At 47.2% G+C, this 23,810-nt stretch overlaps 1 protein-coding gene across 2 annotated transcripts in view; it reads left to right on the top strand.

Annotated features, from left to right (window-relative positions):
• COL5A1 (collagen type V alpha 1 chain) overlaps window positions 1-23,810 on the top strand; it is a 139,152-nt gene that overhangs the window by 46,458 nt on the left and 68,884 nt on the right. For both annotated transcript variants that reach the window (XM_065853747.2, XM_065853746.2), the window contains exons 5-9: window positions 14,511-14,642; window positions 16,405-16,551; window positions 16,675-16,923; window positions 20,474-20,626; window positions 20,923-20,979. In XM_065853747.2, the coding sequence (XP_065709819.1) occupies window positions 14,511-14,642; window positions 16,405-16,551; window positions 16,675-16,923; window positions 20,474-20,626; window positions 20,923-20,979 (738 nt within the window). The remainder of the gene's footprint in view (window positions 1-14,510; window positions 14,643-16,404; window positions 16,552-16,674; window positions 16,924-20,473; window positions 20,627-20,922; window positions 20,980-23,810) is intronic.

Here is a 23,810-nt window from a genome sequence, read left to right on the forward strand (position 1 = left end):
CATAGTAGCATTGGGAATTGTCTGGTGGAGCTGCAAAATGCCAGCTGCTGGGTTTGACCATCACGGATGGTCATGGTTAGATGGTTGATGGAGACTGTAGGTTGAGTTTTGCTCTTCCTTTTCTCTACCAAGACCAGCTGCTCCTCAAGTGTTTCTTGAGACTGTTCATCACCTTCCACCAACCCTCTGTTTCCCTCTGCATCTCCCACCTCCATCACAGCCAGCAGTGGGAACAAAGCCCAAAGCTTTCTGGATCATTGGGACCAACACCTCCCAGGCAAGACACCGTGACTCTCTATACACAGGGCTGAGTAAAAACCAAGCAACTGCCCCCACTTTGGCTCAGCACAGCTCCAACAGCAAATTTTCAAATGTGTAACTTAAGCCAAGAGCTTCGCTTTACTACATATTTTCCACTGTGAGAGAGTCCCCTTTACAATACGCTGGCATATCCAGCTTCGTGTGGGCGGTGCAGCCAGCAGAAGCTGATCTTGTTCCTAATTTTCCATAGATGAAAGGGAAATAAATCAACGTGAAACCGGAGCCAGGAAACGGCAAGGTTCGGCGCGGAGGGGGAAGACACAAAAGAGCAACGCCGTGATGTGCCGTGCCGCAGCTTGTAATGAGGGAGAATCTGTTTTTAAACTATCCCTTATGGTTCACACATATGTCATTGAAAAAATAACTTCTATAGGGAAAAGCCAGCCCTTTAGCTTGGCTATTAGTGGATTATTTGATTTGGATGGAGAGGGGAAACTTGGAAGGGTGTGATCAGCCCTTGGCAAGGCGGTGACATCAGGAGATGAAGGTGGATGGGGAAATGCAGCACTAAATGAAATGGTAAAGAAAATAAGGAACTCAAGTTATGTGGTCAGGTCTGCATGACCGCAAGAAGAAATGGGAAGGCTGGGCAGCCTTGGGCAGCTTTGCGGGCTCTAATTTGAGTTTACGTGGAGTTTTGGGAGGCTGCACGCTCCCCTACAGGCTGCATGTCCTCTGCGATAAAAATGCTGTGATTTCCTTATGTTCTATGAGAAACGTAGGCTGGGTAGAAAGACCTTGCCCAGAGGTGACTCTGGGGATGGGGACACCAGACAGGCTGTGGGGCACCTTGGGCCCTGTTGCAATGGGGACAGTGACAACTGGGACCTGGAGAGTGGTGGCACTGGTGGAGAAGAGCAGGGCTGCCCTGGGCAGTGGAGGACAAGGGGACATGGGGACTTGGGTTTCTTCCAGGGTTTCCTAATGAATGCGGTGAAGAAAATGGAGAAAATCGCTTTTTTGAGCCTGGTCTGTGGAGCACAGGGTATTGAGTATATGCTGCAGAAAGGCAGAGCTATTTGGAGTACACCAGATGCAAAGAGAGAGTGCTATTTCAAAATTGCTCATTGTTTCATCTTCTCTCTCCCTCTCAGCTTTATTAACTGCTAGTTAAGGGCTGGCAGATCGTGATAGACAATGACATCCATTCATCTTGTCCTATTTATTTCACAGAGGCCTGGGCTGGGCTCTCATGGTGGGTCTTTTTTCCTAATTACCATGTTGGACAGTGGAAGGTCAGACTGATACTATTCTCCCTTTATGTAAATGCCTCCCACAATGTGCAGGCTATCAGTTAATGTAGCTTCCCAACCAGCCCAAATGTGAGTTTTGGGGGATGCTGTTGTCCCAACAATGCTGAATCTGTCACCCCAGCATCAGGGCACCACCGATTCAATTGGCACCCTGGTGAAGGGTGGTGGGGTGTGCATGCACTACAACCACTGATGTGAAGTCAAACTTTGCTTGGTTCTGGTACCTTCCCAGGCTGGCCCAGCAGTTGCCATGGCTGGTTGGTGGCATCTGAGCCCTGCTGTCACACCAGGCACTTGTGACAGGTGTCAGGGACAGCACCACCTGTCGCACCATCCTCTTGTTTCACCCTTGCATGAAGTTTTCTCTCTTTGACCATCAAGAGGACGTTACAGCTGCAAAATCCCATTGCCAGGTGCCTCCTGAGTTGTTCTGCTTAAGCATATCCCTGGAAGCAAACTTTCTGAGCAAGCATAAAGATTTTTTTAATAGTCTAATTTGCTGCTTTCCAAGTGTTCAGAACCATAATCTGACTTGATGCTTCAATTAGGGAACAAAAACCACACCATGTGAATTGACCTGAGCCAAATCAGCTCCTATTGGAAAACAACCGGAACTGCCTGAAAAATCTTCTGCTGTGGAGTTAGTCACACTTGTTATTTTTGCAAGCAATTTGGAATAGACAATAACTTACAGAAAAGAAGAAAAAGCCATGTTTAAATTCTGCATAGATATCTGATAGTTTTGAGGGGTTTTTTAAATAATCTGTTGCTATGAAGTCACTCTGGGCTGGTGGTATTAATATACTGAACAACTGGTGGGTGCAGCTATTAAAGAACACCCATGAACTCGGTAGTACCATTTCTGAGTTGTTTTAAGACATTCTTTTCAAGGCTATCCTACAGGTTTACACTATCCCTGCCTCAGCATTTGTAATCTGGAGTCATATAGTGACCATGCTATAAAGGTTGTATTTGGGCTAGATGTACAGACAGTGACAAGAGACTACATGGTGATTGTGCGGCCTCTATTTTTAGGGATCAACGCTGTAATTTGTGTGGCGTATGACATAAATGCTGATTTTAAATTCCCAAATGAAGAGTTTGGAGGCAGAAATCACAGTGTGGCAGGCTGATGTGTGGTCACACAGGGGAAAAAATAACTGCCTGGCTTTGATCCCGGTGTGTTTGCCGGAGAGCCAGTAATGATTACAAGTCTGTTGTGCAGATGAGTATGAGCCGCTGTCTTTGAGTAAAGGCTCATCCAAGGTTGCCTGGGAGGTAATGCCATCCTGAACGTGGCCAGCACTTGATGACAGGTAGCACCAAACCCTTGGGCTTTGCTGTGTCCTGTGATGTTCCTCTGGGAGCTGCTGGGTATTGAGTATATGCTGCAGAAAGGCTGGCTGAGACCTGGAGATGCTTGGTTTTCTTCTCCATTCTTCTTGGGTCTGGAAAATTGAGGAGGAGAGGGTGTTTTCCATCTATAGGCAGAAATGCGAGAAGAACTGCTTATTTTGTGGTGCTTCAGCTCATCTTTTTCCAGTTACTGTGGGAACTGGGAATCTCAGAGATGCCTTGAGATTAGTCAGGTCTAGATTCCTTCTAATTTGTGTCTTGTGGTTGCTTAAATTTTTCTTATGGTAGGAATATTAAAGAGATGAGTTTTTGTTGTGCAGGTCTTTATTTGATCAGATGTGAACTTGCTGCGAAGCCTCCCCTCAGACAATGGGCTTGTTTGATGACTTTCTTTTACCTGGCTGTTGCCATGATATTTATAGGAGTTTAATTATCTTGAGCCTTTTTCCCTTCTGTCAGAAGTGATGGAAATGGGCTATCGGATTCAAGAGTTATTGAGATAGACGGGCACACCTGTGGCTGCACAAAGAGATCACACATGACTTGCTTTCAGGGGAAAGCAGCCAAAAAAATGCATTGCTGTCCTAATGAATTCATTAGAGGAGAATGCTCCCTCGTGTCAGTTTAAACCTTAGAATTCAGTAACTGTGTGGTTTCTGGTCTACAGATGAATATTTAGCTGCTAGCAGTTGTAATTACAGAGGTGGCCAGAAGGCTGGGTTGCTGCTTTGGTGAAGGTGTTTCCCTGCACTCCTTCAAATATTTCCTCCAGGTAGGATCTTGTTCTGCTGTATCTCCTTGTGCTGGAAAACCCAACAGGGTTTGTTCTTCCCAACTGAAGGGAGGCAGCATTTAAGATCCTACTTAAGGAGCATGCACAGATCAGGTCTGCTAAGGACCTACACCAGGTCTGACCTTAATATCACACACATTCCCTCGGAGATGGTGCAAGTGTCCAAGTCCTCCTGCCAAGCTGGCCCTGCATGTGATGTCTGAACCTGCTTTTCTCTCATTCCAGCTCTTCTCAGAATTGGGTTTCCTATTTTTTCAGTCAAAACTGGAGAGGGGAAAAGAGTCAGACTGTTTACCATGTTCATGGGAGTTTTGGAGCAGCCAAAGAAAATTTAGTCACTTTGGAAGGGTTCTCTGCAATCAGGTTTTTTTACCTCTTTTTAAGTTTTTTTTCTCTTCACTCTTGCCCTGAAATAGAAGGAACACCTTTGCCCGGCCAGCAGCTCAAAAATAAGCCAGGAAAGGCGTTATTTCTTCCAGTCGAGCCTGGTTAGTAGCATGTTCTAGACAGATGGCGTTGCAAGGTTTCCATCCCACAGCTATGAGGAGCTCTGGGGCCTTTGGTGACTCAGTCCCAGCCGACCAAAGGACTCCAGCTCCTGTCCATTTTCTCTTCTTGCAGGAGATCTGTAAAAGCTTTTAGGAGAGGACTGTCAGCTGAGGATGTCCCCAGCTGGCCAGGAGAGCCACAGCAAGCTGGTCATTGTAGGTGGATGCAACTCTCCATCCTCCAGCCCTGAGGTTCCTATGGAGCTGGTGTTCATCAGCTGGGGGTTTGGGCTTCTTGCACTGCTGGGGCTGAAATAAGAGCGCTGGTGGGTACCATGAGCAGGTTGTGACTTGGCTTTGCCTCTGCTGCAAGTGATGGAAATCCCCAAAGATTATTAGTGTGTGGCGTGGGTGCAAAGGGTAAATGGGACACACTCAGCTGGCTTCAGGTTGGCCTGGGTCAGCCCTTCAGAGAAGGGGCTTGGGGCTGGCACAGAGCCCTGATGTCCTCCATAAGGGTTGGGTGGCTTCGTGGTAAGATCAGAGCTTCTGGTGGGGGTGACAATCCTGCCAGCGGGGCTGCTGAGGCCGGTTTGGGGTCCATCCCTGCGGACGTGGCGGTCGGTCCTGTGGTGGAAAACGCGTACTGGGCTGCGGAGGCGATGCCCGTGCTCCATAAACACCCGGCGATAGCTGCGTTTGACACATCCCAGCTTCGCAGGAAGAGGCCGGGATAAGGATTAAGCCTTGGCTTTGGGAAAGCTGCCGGGAATATGTGCGGCTTTAGCAGGGTGGAAACTAAGTCATTAGGAAGCTGGTCTTTCAAAATTCTCCAGATCTGGTTGCTTTCCTCCTCCATCAGCGCAGGCGCCCAAGTTGGCAGCGCTTAACATCTGCATCTATAGGTGTCACACTTAAATACAGGTGCTTAGATACAAAACATGAATGTGCAAAACACAATTGGCTGCATTTTGAGCTCAGAAGTATGCAGATGGTGTGCAAAGGGACTATGGAGGAAAGTGTCCTTGTCACTCATGTACCATGTGAGGTGGAAGTACTCTCAAAGTATCATGTTTCTGTGCAATAATTAAAGACTATATGCTAATATGCCTGTGCTGAGTGATAGATTTAGGGTACGCAACCTTAAATCTGGTGTTTCCAAAAGTTTTGAACCCTTGCAGATTTATTTTAGTTGTGTGTGTGTGTGCACAGGCAGGTTGCTTTTTAAATGAAAATTGCGCTTTAGCCGTGTGGTCTCACATTGACATCTGTCAGGTTTATCAGCAAGCACAGGACATGTGCATGGGCACCTGCATGCATGTGTGCATGCGTGAAATATCTATTATGGGTAGCCTAACATGCAGCTGCTACCTTAGAGGGAAAATATTTACTTCATTGTGATGAAATTGGAACTAGAAGTCGTGCAGTTCAATAAAACGTGTGGTTTGGATTCCTTGTTCTTACCATGTGTTTCTAATCTGCTGGGGGGGGTCAGACATCTGCTCAGAACACATAATTTATAAAAAAAAAAGTTTAGAAATGTTCAATTTGCAAATAAAATCTGACTTTACAATAGGAAAATGAAATGTGAGAGTCATGTCCTCTTTTTATTGGGGTGGAGAGAGGTGGGACTGTCAGGGTTTTCCTTCATTTTGCCTTTAAAAATCTGAACTGTGTGCTGCTGTTTCCCCCCTCTTTGCAAGACAGTGCAGTAATCTCGTAGTATTTTTGCCTGTGTTACCTTGGTGCTTGGTCAGGCTGTAGAGCAGAAGGGAATATAAAGCTGCCTTTTGTCACACCAGTCTTTGCAGCGTGTCTGTCTGTCTGTCCTTCCAGGGAGGGGCTGCAGAGTAGGGGAAGCTATTTGGTCACATCCCGCTTTCTGTGTCCGTAACTGATTGTTTCACACCCCAAAATCCTAGCAGATTGTGGTTTGTTTGTTTAACAAATATATAAAAATAACCGGCGGAGCTGAGCGTCCGAGCATGACGGTTGTTGATTTAAGGATATCTGTCTCTTTGGGTGTTTTTAGCAGGTCTTTGTATTCGCTTTATTTTTGAAGACATCTTGGCTGCCTTTTCTTTTCCTGCAGTCTCTACCGCTTGGCTGCTGCTTTGCCCTGGGCGTACCTTCCCGTCCCATCAAAGGAGTTTAGGGTGTTTGTGCTCGCTCAAAAGAGGAGGAATGCAGACAAATCAACAGCGGGGTGATGGCAGCAGCTTTAAGAGGGACCTGGGTTAACAAGGGGGCTTGAAGTGGAAGGGGAAATCAAAGCCTGCAAATATTCAGTTCCAGAGGACTTTGGTGCATGAGGGTGATGCCACCATGTTTGCAGCAGCTGATGTAAGGCAGCCTGCACAGAGCTGGAAGGCTTGAGAATAAACAGGAGCCGAGGAGTCATTTCAGCTCTGGGTGGGTCCTGCTCCCTTGTGCAATTAGCTGTGGCAGTTATTAAAAGTACTCGCCCGTTTTGCAGTGCAGCCCGTGGAGCACGCAGCCGCTGTCTGGTGGTTTGCAAGCACCAGACATGAGTCAAGGGAAAGCTGGACGTGTCCCCCGGTACGTGCGTGGGACGGATGCTGCCTCCCGCTCGGCACTGCCTGACCTGGGATGCTCCTGCGGGAGCCGCTCAGCTGGTGGTGCGAGGATTTTTTCCTATATTTTTTTCTCCTTTTCATTTTCCCCATCCTGTGCCTCTCGTGCATCCCAGCACCGCAGGTCCTGCCCCATCAGTGCCACATCTGGAGGGCTGCGTGGGTCAGACCTGCTCAGAGATGCTGTGCTGCACCTGTAGCGGCTTTTCCAGCCCTGAAACAAAAACCCTGGAGAAAAGAGTTGCTATGTTAGCCTTGGAGTAAATACTTTGTAGATTTGACGTTTACTGTGCTTCTGCCAAGGCCACCTGTTTTCCAAGCTGCCCCTTTCTCAAGGATTGTTTTTCTTTCCACCCTGTGCCCTCTAAGTTCCTGTTTCTTTAATTAAATGACAGGTTACTAATCTGCCTTATCTGGGTTTTCTATCTGTTTGGTAACTTTTTGAACAAAAACTGCCCTCCAAGGTCTAGGCATCAGCTTTTACCTAGGAAAGACATGCTGCCCACTGGAAGTAATGCTCATTTGTGGCTTATGGTGAGGACCATGGGGTAGCAAACTCTGCAATGCACATGATGCTTCATCTGAGCACTGCAGCCCCCTTCAGCTGGCTCAGGGCTGAATAAGGTGAAGTACAATTGCCTCAAAGCAGCCCCAGAGCTTTTTGGGATCTTCAGACTGGTGATTAGATGTCTCCGCTGCAAGGATGGAGGTTTCAAATAGGTGAAGTGCCTGGGGATGAATCGGTGTTGGCAGTGATGTGGAGCTGGTGCAGGGAGGAATGGGGTTGTGTTGGTCCAGTTGGTGAGTCTGGAGCTTTGAGCTCTTGCCCCATCATTAAACAACCATATGAGCTTGGTCACATTTTTAATCTTGTCCCTGTTCTGTTCTTTTCAAGGCATTGCCAGTCACTATGTGAGAAGCTCTTGGGGTAGGATGTGATGGTGAAGTGGACAGGGGGTAGCAGAGGGCTGAGGAGGGGGTGATTGTAGAGATGTTACATGGGGCTGGATGAGCAAAGGGGCTCTGGGCTGCCAGGATTTGGTGAGGATTCCAGGGAAAGCAGTAGAAAGAAGTTAGCAATGATTAATGGGTCTGACAAACTCAGTTGTTTGGAAAGGCGAAAAAAAGTCTTTCACCCATTACAAATAGGAAACTGGAATGAATGGTGGATGGGTCCGTCAGTTGCCTGTAAAGCCATGTTGTGTAAATAATCCATACTGCTGCTGAATACTGTGTATATTGTCTTTGGGAATTAGCTCTGCGTTGTCACTTAAACAAAAAGGACTTTGGCATAAGCCCTGGCTTTGCATTTGCTCTGGTGAGTGCAGAGGGTGCTCAGCTGCTGCTGGGGAGTGTTTGCATTAGGGCCGGGTGTTATTGACATTGTGTGGTTATGAGAGCTGGGGATGGGGGGAAGTAGCTGCCTGGAAATTAAGCTCGTATTAGTGTCTCTTGCTTTGCTAGTGACTCAAGTCCTTGACTGGTATTTGGGTATTGGCAGAGCGACAGCTTCTTCAGGAGAGCTTTCCAGAATTAGCAAAGCCATCTGGCTTTTGTTCTCCTCTTAGAGAATCGCTTGTCCTTCCCTTCCAGTAACGAATCGTTGCTAAACTGCTCATAACTTGCATTGTGATATTACCCCGACAGACCTACAGTATACCACAGTCTCTGCAAGCCCGTGCGAAACACAAACGCCCCAAAAAGCCTCTTTTCATAGTCACAGAAGCCACAGAGCAGCTGACCTGGGAATGCAGCAGATACGGATGGAGGAAGCACGATCTTGTGTTGCCCGGCCGTGCTTCCATCCATTGGAGCTGAGGACAGAGGGGAGCAGGGGATGGGGAAGACGCACAGAGAGGGGACCCTGCTCCTTCAAAGCCAGGGCTAGCAGTGAGTTAACGGATCCCCGTGTGATAGGAAATTGGGTTCCTCCCTGGGCTTGTAAAATAAAGGCTGAAAATTGCTTGGGAGGTTAATTACCTTTGAGCCAAAGGGGTTATTTTCTTGTTGCTGTGGTCAGGGGAAGAGGCACGTGGGCTGTTCAAATAATTACTGTTGGTAGTGTCCTGTAAAGATAATATCAGAAACACTAACAGCTTATCTTTGTGGGGCGATGCAGGACTAGGATAATGTGTTGTGAGAACAGAGTTTCTTAGGGTACATCCTCTCCCAACTGGAGGTGCAGTGAGAAAGACAAACTATTACCAGCCCTTAAGAGGTTTTTCTTTGAAGCCACATTTAGTTCCAGTGAAAGGTCTATCCCTTTTCTGCGTAATGAAACCTGTTTTGTCTAAAGAGGGCTCAGAGGAGGCTCCTATCTAAGCCAAGAGGGTGCTGTTCTTGCAGTGCCTGAAGCCCGAGAGGGGAAATAGCCGAGGTCCCACAACAAAGCTGCTCCGTCTGCTCCCGCAGCCCCTCTGCGCAGGACCGGGCGCAAACATCCGCGGCGGGTTCATCCAAACCACCCGCTCTTTGTAGCTGACTCATGATTGCGTGTGACTTGAGGCTTTTTTTTTTTCTTTTTAAAGCCAGACCTTCAACTATTGCCTTCCTATTTTGTAATGTGCAATTTTTGGAAGCCCAAAGGATGCTCTTTAGGTAGTAGGTGCTCTGTCTGGTGAGCTCACCCCTCCCCATGGCTGGCCAGCAAGTGGGGTTCAGGGCAGGGGATGGTGGGGGTGATGAGGCTTTGTCTGACCCTGGGGCTGCTTTTCTGGAGCAGCTGTGTTTAAGTGAGGGGCTCTGGGATGATGCCAGCCCAACCAGGGCTGCACCGATGCTCTGAGCGGTTACGGTACCTCTGACTTGGGGTCTCACTGCACAATGATGAGAAGGGAAGCAAGGGGAGACCCAGAGCTTCTTCACCAGCTTCTCCAGCACCACTTGTACTCCAGTATGCACAGACAAGGAATATCTCAGAGCCCTGGACCAGGGCAACTGCTGTGTCCTTAGAGAGATGGGCGAGTGCTGGTGACAGGTGTTATCAAGTGGAACATCTGAGGGCTGGTGGGTCGTGTCCAAGACAGGGATTAGGTTTTTTGGGAACTTGCTGGTTGCTGGGATTTCTAAGCTCCTAGTTTATCATAGAGCACCAGTGAACTTCTGCCACTCTTAAGCCACCTGGCTGGGTTTGCGTTTATAGAGACAGTGAGTTTGTCGTAATAAAACTCAGCGACGTCCCAATTGCTTCCAATAATTTTTAAGATATTTTTTGTGGGCAGTACAATTGTATAATATATTCTGGGCCTGTGGTTTATCCAATTTAAATGTAGGAGTTTAAAAAAGGCACATCAAGCAGTATTTATTCTTATGGATGTTGAGAGTCTCTACAACTCCTGGGGTAAGGCAGTAAAACAGTCCAGTTAATTATTGGTGTGTTGCACTGAGAGCCCTGAAGAATCCCAGTATTTATGGAGCTGCTGCCAATGCCAGATGAAGTCACTCCGATTATCCTCGCCAGCTGTTTGTTTTGTTGAACCACAGCGATTTCTCCAAGTTACTGAAGTTGATGTCATTGGAAGTGATGTGACATTTTTGCACACATATAGAATAAGTGTTAAAAAATGCTCCAGAAGAGCATTTCCAGTCTTGTCTGGGAGCTGGCTGGGGAGTTGAATTAAACTGACTTGATGGAACTTAATCCATAAAGCAAATGAGTCATCAGGCATAAATGGCTTTACCATAAATGTCAGACAGATTCTTACTGGTCCTGACAGTTACCAGTTACATCTGTTTGGTGGAGCAAATAAAAGCCTCGCAATTCGCAATCGTTTTCATAAATGTGCTCTCCTGCTTCTTGCTCTTCATGGGAAGCTCTAGAATAAAGGTCAAAATGTGATTTATTTCCCTTTTTAAAAAATAGCTCTTCTGATGGATGAAATATTGGTTATTTTGAGACAAAATTTGACCTTTTTTTGTTCTCCACTTCAATTTTTTTAGTCAAACTGGGAAAGTGCAGCTGTGCCTTTTGTCTGTGTGAAGTACGCCAGTTACAGGAACACTTTCTGGAGCCCTGTGTGCCCACATGTGCCCAGATGTGCCCAACTTATTCGCGTGCCAGAACAGGATTTTACGCACCATCTGCATGGGTGGCTGGGGCTGGAGAGCAAACTGTGCTGGGGACTTTTTGGAACCAACACCAGTGAGTTATTGACTTGCCTCCCTGACTTAGACACCTCTTCCCTCGAAAATAAGTCTTAAAAAAACCTTAAATGACTTGGCTGGTGAAGTCTTTAAACCGCTCTCTTGGTATAATTGTAAGTTCTCTTTCTTGCAAAGGCTTCATGGAAAATCCATAGCTGGTTCATATATTTGAGGAGGGGTGGAAATTAATAGTATCTTCCTTATTGCTGCTCTTGCTGAAAACAGCAGATGCTGACATAGGAAGGAGAAGGGCTTGGATGTTTTGTGTAACCAGAACAGTGGAACAAACAGATATTTGAGCGAGGAAGGAGAGCAGGAACAGGGGGCTGGGGGCAGATATCTCTTGGTGCGATTTATTAGCGGCAACACACTTGAGAGGACACAGAAGACCTGCAAACCTCCCAGCCTGGCTTGCTCTATTTAAAGTCGGCTTTTTAAATCAAAGAAATGGGGCTCTTGACAGCAGAGCTTTGTGCATCTATTGTGAAGTTCAGATAGTGGGGCTTTTTATTACAGGGTAAATTAGCCCATTTTATTGTTTTGCACGGAGGGATGAGGTCAGTTGACTGGGAATCTTGCTAACAAGGTTTTACTCCTGTCTCCTTTTTACAAGTGTTAACATGGGGTATCCACCAGTGCTGTTAATGAAACAAAGATGAATGGTCCAGCAGCCCCGGGAGCATTCCTACTTCCCCCAGCACTGAGCTGCTCAGCCCATGGCAGTGTATTCGAGCTCAGATGCTCCCTGGGGCTCTCATTCCTCCGAAATCGGGTGCGTTGGTTTTCCTTCTGATTTTGCACGCTTGCACACTGCTGCTGGAACAAGAAGAAAAGGGTGAACTTTGCTGGGGCAGGGTGATTGATTGGGTTTGAAAAGGAAATGGGGAAATAGTCGGTATGTTGAGTGATGCTCATGAAGCGTGGTGAGCTCCAAAGGAGCTCTCTGATGCGGCTCACGCTTTTTCCTGGCGCCCTTTGTGTACCAGATTTATCCGGTTATGCACTGATTTTTCTCAGGTTCTCAAGCGTCCCCTGCTTGCTCGGCAGCACCCACAGACCTGACAATGTCCTTTGGTGTGTTGAGTGGGGTTGGGGTTTATTTTGGAGTCCTGAGACTGGAGCCTCTGGCTCCTGGCACTTGCAGGAGATACAAGTATGTTGAGTGGGGCTGAGGTTTATTTTGGAGTCCTGAGACTGGAGCCTCTGGCTCCTGGCACTTGCAGGAGATGCTCTTCCATGTGCTCAAAGGTGCTGCCGGTACCTCAAGCCATCAGCACCAGAGGATGCTCTGCTCCTGTTGTGCTGCAGGGGAATGGGGGGATCATGCCAGGATTCCTCCCTGTGTGTAGCTCAGGAGCTGCCATCAGCTGGGACTGAAAGCAAACTCAGCTTTAGCAAATTCTCTTCCGCTTAACCTTTTGCACTGTGTTTAGCCAACGTGCCTTTCTTTGCTTTATCTTTTCCTCGAGGAAACAGTTATAGTGCTGCTCACTTATAGGATGCAGACTATCAGCTCTCCTTGAGGTGTAAATCTGACCTTATCAGGAAGAAAGCACTTTCAGCCTGCTTTCCTTGCCTCTCAGAGACAAGTACTAAGTCTGCTTTTACAGCTGTTTTATTTCAGCTTGTCCTAAGAGTGCCAGATGCTATCCATAACCCTATGGAAAGTGGGGAGCTTTAACCACCCCACTGAGAGAAGGGCAAAAATGGCTTAACTCGGGTATCAGTGAAGGATGGGGTGGTTGAGGTCCTGTGGGCAGAAATAGCAGCTGGAAGGATCTTCACGTCATCAACTTTAAGCAAATTGCCTTGGCCGGGTTGGGCATCTTCCACTGGAGGGAGCTCTGAAGGGGCAACCTGGTTTGTTGCTATGAACGGCCTTTGGAGATAGCGATGATGTGGTGTGAGTAACCCCGTAACACCCCCAAATTCCTGCAAGTCTCCACTCAGGGCTGGGTGATGTCCCCTTGGTCACACCATGGCAGAGTTCCCTGTGCAGGTCCCATTGCTGCATGGTGACCAGAGCTAGTGGCTGCATTGATGGAGAGAAAAAGTAAGGCAAGCTAGAACAGGAATGGCAGAACTGCTCTGGGGATTTATTAAATAAAAAGACTATTTCTATTTCTTAAAAAAGGAAATTGAAAACTACTTTGCAGACATTTCTTTTAATTTTATAAAGGTTATTCAGAGGAAACATGACTAAGTTTAAACCAGTGCTCAATTTTAGGGTCATTTGCATAGCATCTGAGATACCCAGACGTTACAATGAGCAGAGGTGGATGTGATAACCTGGAAAGGGAGGAGGGGACCCCCGGCAGCCGTGAGCTGCCCCGTGGAGCAGAGCAGGATGCGCCAGGTCCACAGGGTCCTCACAGCCTCTTTTCACAGGGGATCTCTGCCAAAAACAGAGAGAGCACCTATTTCTGGAGAAGCTGATGGGATGTGTTCGTGGGATGCTGAGCTCCCAGCAGCACCCGTGGCTGGAGCGAGCGCGGCTTGTGTGCGTGAGGCAGATTTGGCCCATGATATCAAAACTATCCTTTGGTTTTCCATGGGGCTGTTTGCCAGTCTGGCCAGGCCCTGCTCAGAGCTTCTGGTTCCTATTACGTGCCTAAGTCATCCTCTCAGTTTTCTGTAAAGCTCCTTTTTTTTTTCTTCCAGTGCCTTAGCCATGCTTTTCTATTATTAAATAAGATATTTTTTCCTACTAATTAAAGTATCAACTCTAATGACCCAAGTACTAAAGTCTTATGTAACTGTCTACTGATTTTTGGCGTTATGGTGAAGCAGTGCGGTGGTTCTTCAGGGAGCTAAAGAGCAATTTGTGCTCTGACCTTCGGGCTGTGGCTCATTGTGCTTCATTCACTACGCAGGGAGCAGCCTCAGCCCCTGCACTGGCTCTTTAATAAACCACTGCAACCCCCCTTCCTCTTTTCTATTCTTCTGATTATCAGATGCGTTTCTAATCTCTACATCTGCCACACTGTTGTGGGGGGGCAATTAAGGTGAGGCAAGATGTAGAAGGGTGGGGTGATGTCTTTTATGAGATCAACTGATGCGATAAGAGAAGCAGAGAAGTTTTGAGGTTAAAAACCAGCTTTTTGGCCTAGGCAGGGCAACTCCAGAGCCCTGCAGAGCTGCACAGGACTGGGTAGGAAAGGATTTTATTATCTGCAGGACATTACTGATTTGGAGTGCATAGAGCGCTCTTATTTTACCGCACTTGCCTTGCCTGGGACTGTCAGTGCTGTTGTGCTGTAAACGTGGGGGTGACATCTCTGCAGGTGCTGTTATCTCTTGGGAAGGTGCATTGGGGACCAAGTGTGAGGCACAGTGGCTTCACACCTGGCAGAGCGACCCGAGATAAGCGGCTGCTCGACCCGGCCCTGCGCAAGGAGGGTTTTTGCCTGGTTCGTCTCAGGTGATGTGCCCAAGTCATGGATATGGCACTACCAAGTGTTTTATTTCTTGATGGCATTTTACCCCCATGACTGCAGTCTTGGGTTGGTGGCTCCATGTGCACCGTCCATCTCCATGACCCTCTGGCTTTCTTCCTTCACAGGGTGACATCCAGCAGCTCCTGATCGTGGCGGACCCCCGAGCAGCCCACGATTACTGCGAGCACTACAGCCCCGACTGTGACACCGCCGTCCCCGACGCCCCCCAGTCCCAGGACCCCAACCAGGATGAATACGTAAGTCTCTCGCATGGTTTCAGGATGTTTTTGGGGCAGCAGCATCCAGCTCTGCACTGTGGTTATGAACACACTCGGCTTCTTCCTCCCGTTCACCTTCCCCGAGACTCATCTTTAAGTCATGGGCTGAGACTGAGCTTTGCTTTAGGATTTGCACGTTCTGGGCTTGGCTCTTGCCCTCAGGAGTTTTCCTTCCTTTCTGCTCTCCTCCGGTTTCCAGAGACTAAAAATGAGTATTTACCTGGAGCTTAAAAACTTGCAGGAGAGACAACCTGAGCAGAGTGGGAAATACTGACCTTCCCCAGCAGATCCAATCTCGTCCAAAACAGGCACCTGTTTCTAAATTTCAAATTTTACTGTTGAACTTGTAAAAAGATTAAACAAGCTTTCTCAATATTCTTTGAAACAACAGGTGTTAAAGGGGCAGGAAACATTTTTACCCAGGTATTTGACGTTTGAATTCTATTTTGGCAGAAATGCTCCCAGCTCATCTGTATGAGGTGCTGTGCTCAATATTTCTTCCACAAAAAATTAGTCTTGGATATTTTCTTTTAAAAGAAAAAAGACTGTGGGATACCTTTAATTTCTGTTGCTCAATTGGAAATGTCTGGATGTGGCCTATTTCCAGAACATCACCTCAATTTTACACTTTTTTAAGAGGTCTTAGGCTCAGCTCACAGCAATTAAAGTGTCCAGCATCCTCAGCTCTTGCAGCATCTTGGCTGCTCTCTTGGTCTGATTTACCGGTCTGTGCACTCCTGCTTTTGCTGGTCTTGGATCTGTGGGCTCCTGCTGAACCCCTACAAAGCTGTGATGCCATCGACTCACTCCAGCTTAGCCTTGGGACTGGATTAAAAAGCTGAGCCTAACAGGGCTTTGGGGAGCAGTGTGATGCTGGCAGGCGAGGCAGAGCCGCCCAGCCCTGGGGAAGTGCTGTAACCACTCTGCCAGCACTTCTGGAGAAACGATAAATAAGTAAAATAAAATAGAGTTCGGTGTAGTCAAAATATGTAGTAGTAGGAAAATAAAAGTCTTCTTTAGGAGCCAGCAGTTCAACAAGGGCTGGCTTGTCTTAGGGCTCTGTTGCTCCATGTAAGAATAACTCTTCCACAAGCCAGCGGCTGCTGCCCATGAGAATGATGGACTGGCAAAGAAATTTGCCATGCCCGGCTGTAACCAAACGTTTTGTTTGTATTTCATTTTGAAGAATGACTGACGCCTTGTGGAAAACGCTGAAAATATCTGGTTTTCAAAGCCCTTTTGCCTGTGGGCGGATGGGAATTAGCACAGATGCTGTTGGTGTGGTCGGATGAGTGAAATAGCATCCGCGCTTCTCAGAGGGGCTGTGGGATTCAGGTGTTTTCTTCCTCGCTCTGAAAAAGCCAGATGTGTGACCTGGGAGGTCTCAACAATCTGAGGTTAAAAAAATAATAGTAATAATAATAATGGATTTTCTTTTTTTTAATTGCATTATCATGGGTGATGGAATTGCTGCGGGGTAGGTCCCTCCTCTCTGATAAGGGAGAACGTGCCACAGGACCAAGAGATGATTTTGGAACCTCCTCACGTCACAGCCATGGCCAAAGGTGCCCAAAGCCCAGCTCTTGGGGAAGTGTCACAGGTTTACAAACAAGAGGAAGGGAAGGATTTCACTGTGCGGATCTGTATCATGACATGGTCCTTTTGATGTGAAATAATGTCTAAAAGAGCTGGCAGGGACACGCTTGTGTTCTGTGAGCTCATTTTCTACTTCTCTTTGCAGTACACCGATGGGGAGGGAGAAGGTGACACCTACTACTACGAGTATCCCTACTATGAAGATGTTGATGAAGCCGTAAAGCCAGAACCACCCACCACCAAACCCAGTGCCCCCGAAGTGGCTGCTGGAGAGAGACCCGAAACCAAGGAGGTACCAACACGGGGTCCTGGCAAAGCTGCGGTTGACAAATGGCACCTTGATAAGAGGGGGAGGTGGAGGATGCTGCCGAATTTTGGTTTTATTGCTGATTCTGGCGTTTTATTTCTGTAATAGGATTATCCTGCTCCCACGCCGTCACCCGATGGAGGGGACCCCGGCAAGCGGACGAAAGGGGATGCGACGGTGGATGATCCTCTCGTGGATGAGTACAATTACGAGACCATTAACGAAGAGTACTTCACGCCTCTGCCCTATGAAGATGTCAACTACAATGAAGAAGTAGATCCCCAGGGCGGACTCACTGAAAATGCTGTGGAAGCCGAACTCCCCACAAGTACAGTCATCACCTACAACGAAACCGATGTAATTTTAATCACTGCTTTTTCCTTTTGCTTTTTTTCCTCCTTATGAATTCTGGTGTTTCATAGCCCTGAGAGCAAAGGAGATGTGAACCATCCATATGGTAAATCTGTAAGTGGTTTGGGCAGCTGTTGGAAGAGGAAGTTTCTCGTAAAATATTTTCACTCCAGATATTTCAGGGTGTGAAACGCATAATTTGAATTTGGTTAAGGATTATTCCCCTGGAAAAATCTGTTCATATTGACATCTGCATTTCCCTGTGCGAACTGCTTGTCTGACAAAAAGAAAAATGAGGGCTGGTGTTAAAATTTGGGTAAAAGCATTTTATTTCAAAACCTTAAAATGTTGATTTGATGGAGAGCATCAATATTTTTCATTTCGTCGTTCCCACTGAATAGTGTCTCTATGTTTTTAAGATTGAAACTTTCTTATTTTAATTACGATGTTGGGACAGACCTTTGATTTCCAACTGCTGCATTCGCCAGACAGCCCCTCTGCTTCATGCACAGATCTGCTCAAGGATGAGATCAGTGCAGATCCCACAGCTGATTGTTGGAGCGATCACATTTTTAGTTACACTTTAATACACACCAACTGAAATATGTTGAGACTCTTCTATCCTTGAGACTTGCCCAGTTCTTGCTTTATATGTCTGTGCTCAGATAGATGGACGTTGGTCTCATCCTTAGATGAGGGTGAGTTAATTGTCATGCAGCTGTATACTGTGTAGTCCACGATGCAAGGCAATAATTAGGCCGGATGAGGGAAATTCCTCATTATCCAGGAGCTTCAGCAATGGGAGTTGATAGTGGGATAATGTTCCTTGGGAGGTAGGATGGGACTTGGCAGAGTTTTGCGGTTCCTCCTCAAATGGAGATGATTTACTCAGTTATGGGACTGTCAAAAAAACCTCCAGGCTTTCTGGGAGGTGCGGGAGGGTGGCAAAAGAGACAGCAAAAGCTGGCCAGCGTATTTGGAGTTGGACCTGGAAGCTTGGATGGAAAGGTGTCAGGGAAAGCATCCAAGCAAAGAGCTGAGCAGCTGGAGCCAGGCATGGGGAGCTGGTGGTGTGGGGGCAGCTGGGGATGAAAAATGGGGAGGAGGAGGAGGAGGTTGTACAGCCCAAAATGACACAGAGGGAACCAGAAGAGGCTCCAGCCTATGGAGGAAGTGAGCGCCAACCTGAGGAAACCCATGGATGGGGAACTTTTCTGTTTCCTGACAAAGAGCCAGAAATCTTTGGCCAAGCTTGAACTTTCTAATAGAGAGGGATTAAAGATTGCATAGTGGGACCTAAAAAATTTGGAAGGGGGAATAAGAGACTCCAGGGCCACTTTAGTTGTTAGGAAAAGGAAACAGAAGAGGAGGAAAGTTCAGGTAGGGAAACACATGGTGAAGCTTTCCCTGTGAAAGCTCAGCTGCTCTCAGCAAAGCATCTTGTGGGTGAGAAGAGTCCAAACCGCCCAGGTCCAGCAGCTCCAAAAGAGGCAGCGTTGGATGGAGGGGGCTGCAGGATTGCCCTGGGCTGGGCGGCTGCTCCAATTCCTCCAGTTGCTCCAGCAAATCTGTCTGTAGGTCCTGGGACCAAACACAATCATGTTGGTCTGGTGCAGAATAGTGTTTTTTAGCATCCCTGCACAGAGCTATGTCCATCACTGTTGAAGTTCACCTGCCTATATTCTGGGAAGACTCTTATTCTCCTACAAAAGTGGAATTGAAAGAGGGTTTAGTTTTACACAATAGAAACTTTGTGTGAGGGGTTTTGGAGCCAGGTGTAGTCACCGAGCTCCCCTGGGCTTGGCTTTCGCTATGGCCAATAACTCTGTGATAAACGTCAGTGAAGCAATTCTGAGATTTAGGAGGCAGCAAGACTCCTGTGAACAGCAGGAGCTGGGGACAGATATATTTTGTTGACTGCTTGCTATTCATCACGCAGTTTGCTTTACTTGTCCAGATGCGTATACCATGGCTTCATATCTGCACGACTTCTCAAAGGGGAAGACTAAAAGGTGATTTAAATGAAGCTTTTTATCGGCGCAGGAGCGTCACGGTATTTCGCACACTGATTTTTGGACCTCCTCTTTTCTTTGCAGGCTGTTTTATGGTTCAGGTTACCTAACGCTTGCAACTCTCATCATGGAGAACTTTCCTCCTTCTCTACCTAGTTATTAAAAATATCATATCTTTCCATGCAAATTGACTTTGGGGACCTTAATCAAAATATCAAACCAGATGTTTTTGATGTTCATTTCAAGAAATGGAGTTTGAAAAAAGCTTATGTTATCCCCAAAAGCTTTATAGCAAGATAAACAGGTTTTAAGGTTTCAAAGTGCAAACCTAGATAAAAGATTTCAAACAGGATAAAAGCTGTGTCATAGTGCTGGATCCGTTTGAAGGGTAGAAAGAAAATATAAGGCTAACTTCTCCAAGTTTTCTAATGGACTAATTGCCAAGCTCTGATTTCTGCAAAGACCAGTTAGTATTTGCGTAGGTAAAAGATGATGGGGCGGCAGAGCAATGATGGCCTTAGCACTGGGTTTATTCTTTAAAACCTCTTGAATTTGGATGGGTTCTGAGCAGTTTTGACAGAGAAACAAAGTCTGGAAGTGGTGGAGGTGTTTAGATGATTTGGAATTCATAGTAGTGAGGAGATAATTTCCCTGGGAAGCACTGGAAATAAGGCAATTTATGGACAATTTTAGTTGTTACCTGGATGAGGATAAAAAACAAACAAAACCATCATCCATACATGTTCTTCTTCACAATGGTGCTCAGAATAAAGGATGCCAAGAGGTGGTTCCTGCCAGGCTGCAGAAAGCACAGGGGTATGGAGACAAGGAAATTCTGAGGCTTGTCTAGATGTCCTTCGTGTGGTCCATAGCAGCTGTTGCTCTAAGGATTCAGAAAGGGTTCAGGGATTAACGCATCGGATTTGTAAAGATTTCTGCCTCTGCTCTTTGGACAAGCACAACCCCAGCTTGGATCCCAGACTAAACAAACAAGAGGGTTTCTTGTAGAAGTGAACTCGGATTTTTCCACATTTCCTCCGGCAATGGGATACTCATAATGACACATTGCATTTTTGACATGCATTTTAAATATGGGACTGGACGTGTGACTTCTTATGCTTAATAATCTAGTGTCTGCAATAATGAAGCTGTGAGAAATGAGCAGGGCTCGAAGTTTGAAGCTTCCATTCCTTTAGACCTTACGAGTTTGCTGAGTCCTCGTGATGTGAGCTGTTGTTTTGTGCTGTGATTTGTTTTCCTCACTCAAACTTTTACCTTCACAGGGTTATTTCAGGGATCAACACAGAAATCCTGGGGAAACTGAGGGGTGTATGTTTAGACATAAAGATTCTCCATCCTTCTTGTCTGCCACTGGAGATCATTGGAGACCTTAAAACTCCAGAATTCAACTTTCCTTGTGCTTTTTGTTTGCAACTATTATTATAAAGCATTTGCCTTTTCTTATTAGTCTTTCACTTCTATTTCCAGCACATGCAGCCCGGAGATATTTGCAACCTGACGTGTTGCTGCTCTTTTCCTTCCAGGCTACTCAAGGAGGAGACAACCTGGATAAAGATTTCACCGAGGAGACAATAAAAGAATACGACGGGAATTATTACGATAACTATTACGACCGAACAGTCTCTCCCGATATTGGCCCTGGCATGCCTGCTAACCAGGACACCATCTACGAAGGGGTAAGAGGGTTAATTTTCCATCAAACACAAGCCTAGTTCAAAATGTTTATTTTCCCTTTATTATAGAGATTAGCAATGCAAAAACCAGCGAGAGCATCTCGCTTGGATTCACCCACTGTGGGGTGTGTGTGTTGCATGAGATGAGCAGGAGCTGCCCCGTTTCTTTTCCACACAAACATCAGGAGTCCTTTGGTTGCAGGTTGTCCCAGGACCCCAGTCCTGCTTGGGGTGGTGATGCTGATGCAGGTGATGCCCTTTTTGACTCTCTGGCTTTGTGTTTCCCTTGTGTGCTACAGATTGGTGGCCCACGGGGAGAGAAGGGACAGAAGGGCGAACCTGCGATTATTGAGCCGGTAAGGACCATCGTGTTTCTCTTGGTGCCTGGCATGGTGGTTTTTGCTTTCACAGGGGAAAAAAATGTACCAAGGATGTGTTCGGTGTGGCCTCCCAGTGCTGCAGCTGGGAGGAAGATGGAAAATTTCCCATGGAAGAATTACTTGGTTAATTTAAACTTTAAATATAAAACACAGTAATTACTATATTTTAAAAAACTTCAAGAACCAACCTAAGTTGTGAAGGAAGTGAAAAATTTCCCATGAAATCTCTCTTTTACCAAGATAAAACCTAAGCCTTTTAGAATTGAAGCACTGGACAGAGGGCATTTCTCATCTCTCCAGGGTTTTGAAATGCACCGCAACTGATGGCCAGGTCGTATCCTGACCTGAATTTACAGCTTGAGGCTGGCTTTAATTGTGCAGCTAATGGGTTTATCTCTGTGGAAATAAAAGGGTTCTCCCCACACAGAGCTCTGGGAAGGGAGAGGTTTGCTCCCGCTCCAGCATCCTACCAGTTTCCACTTCCAGAGAAACCCAGGAGTGGAACCCAGTGCTCTTTTTCTTTACAGTTCTACCCTGGGCTTTTTATGAGGTTGTTTTTCTTTCTAAAAATGGTTATAAACCACCCATGCCCCTTGCAGTCTGTAAAAATGCAGGTGCCCAAGGTGAGCATGGAGCTGCCCTCGTGGTGGGGATGGCTGGTGGTCACTCAGAGCGAGTGGCTGTTTCATGTCCGTGTGTCTGTCCCTCTCAGCCTGTCAGGATGCTGTGGTACCCCCATGTCTCCTCCCCGGGCTGGAAACGGGGCTCTGGGTCCTTGCAGCCACCTCTCCCGAGCACCATCCCCGCAGGGCTGAGCGCACGCTCGCTGAGCACCAGCAACTCAATTAACCTGATTTTCCTTGGCCGAGGGCCAGTGCGGTGCCCAGCATCACAGCGGCACTTCCATCCCTTCGAGGCCATTATTTTTCTTTAAATCCTTCCTCCCTTTCCTTTTTCACCTGATACTTTTGCAGATAGAAGGGGGGGGCAGGAAGGACCTGCGGTGCAGCAGTGGAGCTTGAAAAACCTGAACGAGTGCCTTATAAAAAGCATTTCCGACCTTTCCTTCCTCATTTTCCTTTCTGGGTCTCACACTCCCTCTGCAAACAAAAGGAGGAGCGAGTGATTTGCCTGTTGGAGGTGTGGGAAGTGGGGGTGGGCGAACCCCACAAAGACAAGGGCAGGAACCCAGCCTGCCCTGTCCAGAACTCATCTGAAACGCCACAAAGCAAACAAAATGGTTAAGTTTAATCATCCAGAAAGAATTTGGCTCCCTTTGCTATTTCAAAACACTGGAGCATGTATAGCTTTTGCCAGAAAGTAAACAAGACCAAATGCTGCGTTTTCCCTCTGTGCAGTTCCTCTTCAGCAGAGACAAATTCAGATTTGCTGGGCTCTTTAGCGTGGTTTGTTGGGGTTTTTTTGATGGGAGCTGCAGCAGAGGGGCAATAAAAGCCAAATGCAGAAGTGGGATTCTGCTGGATTTTGTCTCCTTTTCCTTCAAGCCGCCTGTCCCTCAATCCTTGCTCGGTGCTGACGCTCGCTGGAGGCAGCGCAGCAGCACAGGCGGGGGAAGAGGAGGCATGGAGGAGGATGGTGGGGACCCCCACATCCCAGCTCTGGGGACACTGGGCTGCCTTCACCTCCTCAAAGCCCTTTGTCCTTCATGGGGGACCCTGATGCTCACACCTGCCTTGGGGGAGGGTGTGATCAGCCTTTGCATGGCACCTTTGTGTGTCACAGGGAGATTTGGGGCTGTTTCTGAGATATTAGTCGACTTGTGGGTGGCGCCTGGGGTTGATTGAGTGGAAGCAATGCCCTGTTTTCCCCTGGGACAGTCCCAAATCCATGGTTTGCTTGCTACCCCCGAGGTGGCATCCCCTCACTGGTCTCGGTCCCAAAACCCTCGCACGTCTCCATTGCTCCTGTTGATCAGCAGTCGTATAAACAGTGGAGGAATCTCCAGATGTCCCTAAAGCCAGAGCTCAACATAAACTAACAGGCAAATATGGGAAGATGCCAAGGATGTTTGCATCGCAAATTGGCTAATTAGCCTGGACTCTTCTCCCATACAGAGGAGCATCCCAAGGCTCTGCAGCTGGCCATGGAAAGCTGAGCTTCAGTGCCGTGTAAGCTCAGACCATGGGAATGCTGGCACCCAGCAGCCCAAAAATATCCTGGGGGGACATACATGGGCCCATGGTTCTCTGCACCAGCCCAGAGACAATTATTAGTTTCTATTTTGGAGTTTGCTGCACCACAACACGCCATCGTTGGTCTATCAATGGACCTTGGAGTGTCCATAGGGGGAGAGGTTTGCTGGGACATCTGGGGTTTCCTGTGCAATGTCCTCATCACGTGTGTAAAAGGGAGCTTAGTGGATGTTATTCTCACAGGACACCTCTATCAGCACAACTCGGCTCTTCTTGGTGGCCTCTAAGAGCAAATAGCTCATACGTAGTGCAGGTTGGAGGAATGTTGTATAGGGTTCACCCCAAATTCCCACCCAGAAGAGAGCAATGTTTCTATGGCAGACAGTGAAACTGCTGTCAAAATGGGCACGGGGTGAAGTCCATGACTTAAATTCTTTATGGCTGAGGAACATTTGCACAGGTGCTTCTGTAATAACAGCAACAGAAAATTTCCCCTAATGCATCCAGATGAAGTGGAAGCCAGATTTTAAACGAGGTGATAATGAGTAGTATGGACACAAAGACAGAAAACAGTACTGGCCATGCATCCATGGTGCAGAAACACGCGTTCCACTAATGGAAGCAGGAATGCTTTGTGGCAGCATGTTTTGCGCT

Source organism: Patagioenas fasciata, chromosome 20, assembly GCF_037038585.1.
Source record: "Patagioenas fasciata isolate bPatFas1 chromosome 20, bPatFas1.hap1, whole genome shotgun sequence".
Lineage (NCBI taxonomy): Eukaryota > Metazoa > Chordata > Aves > Columbiformes > Columbidae > Patagioenas > Patagioenas fasciata.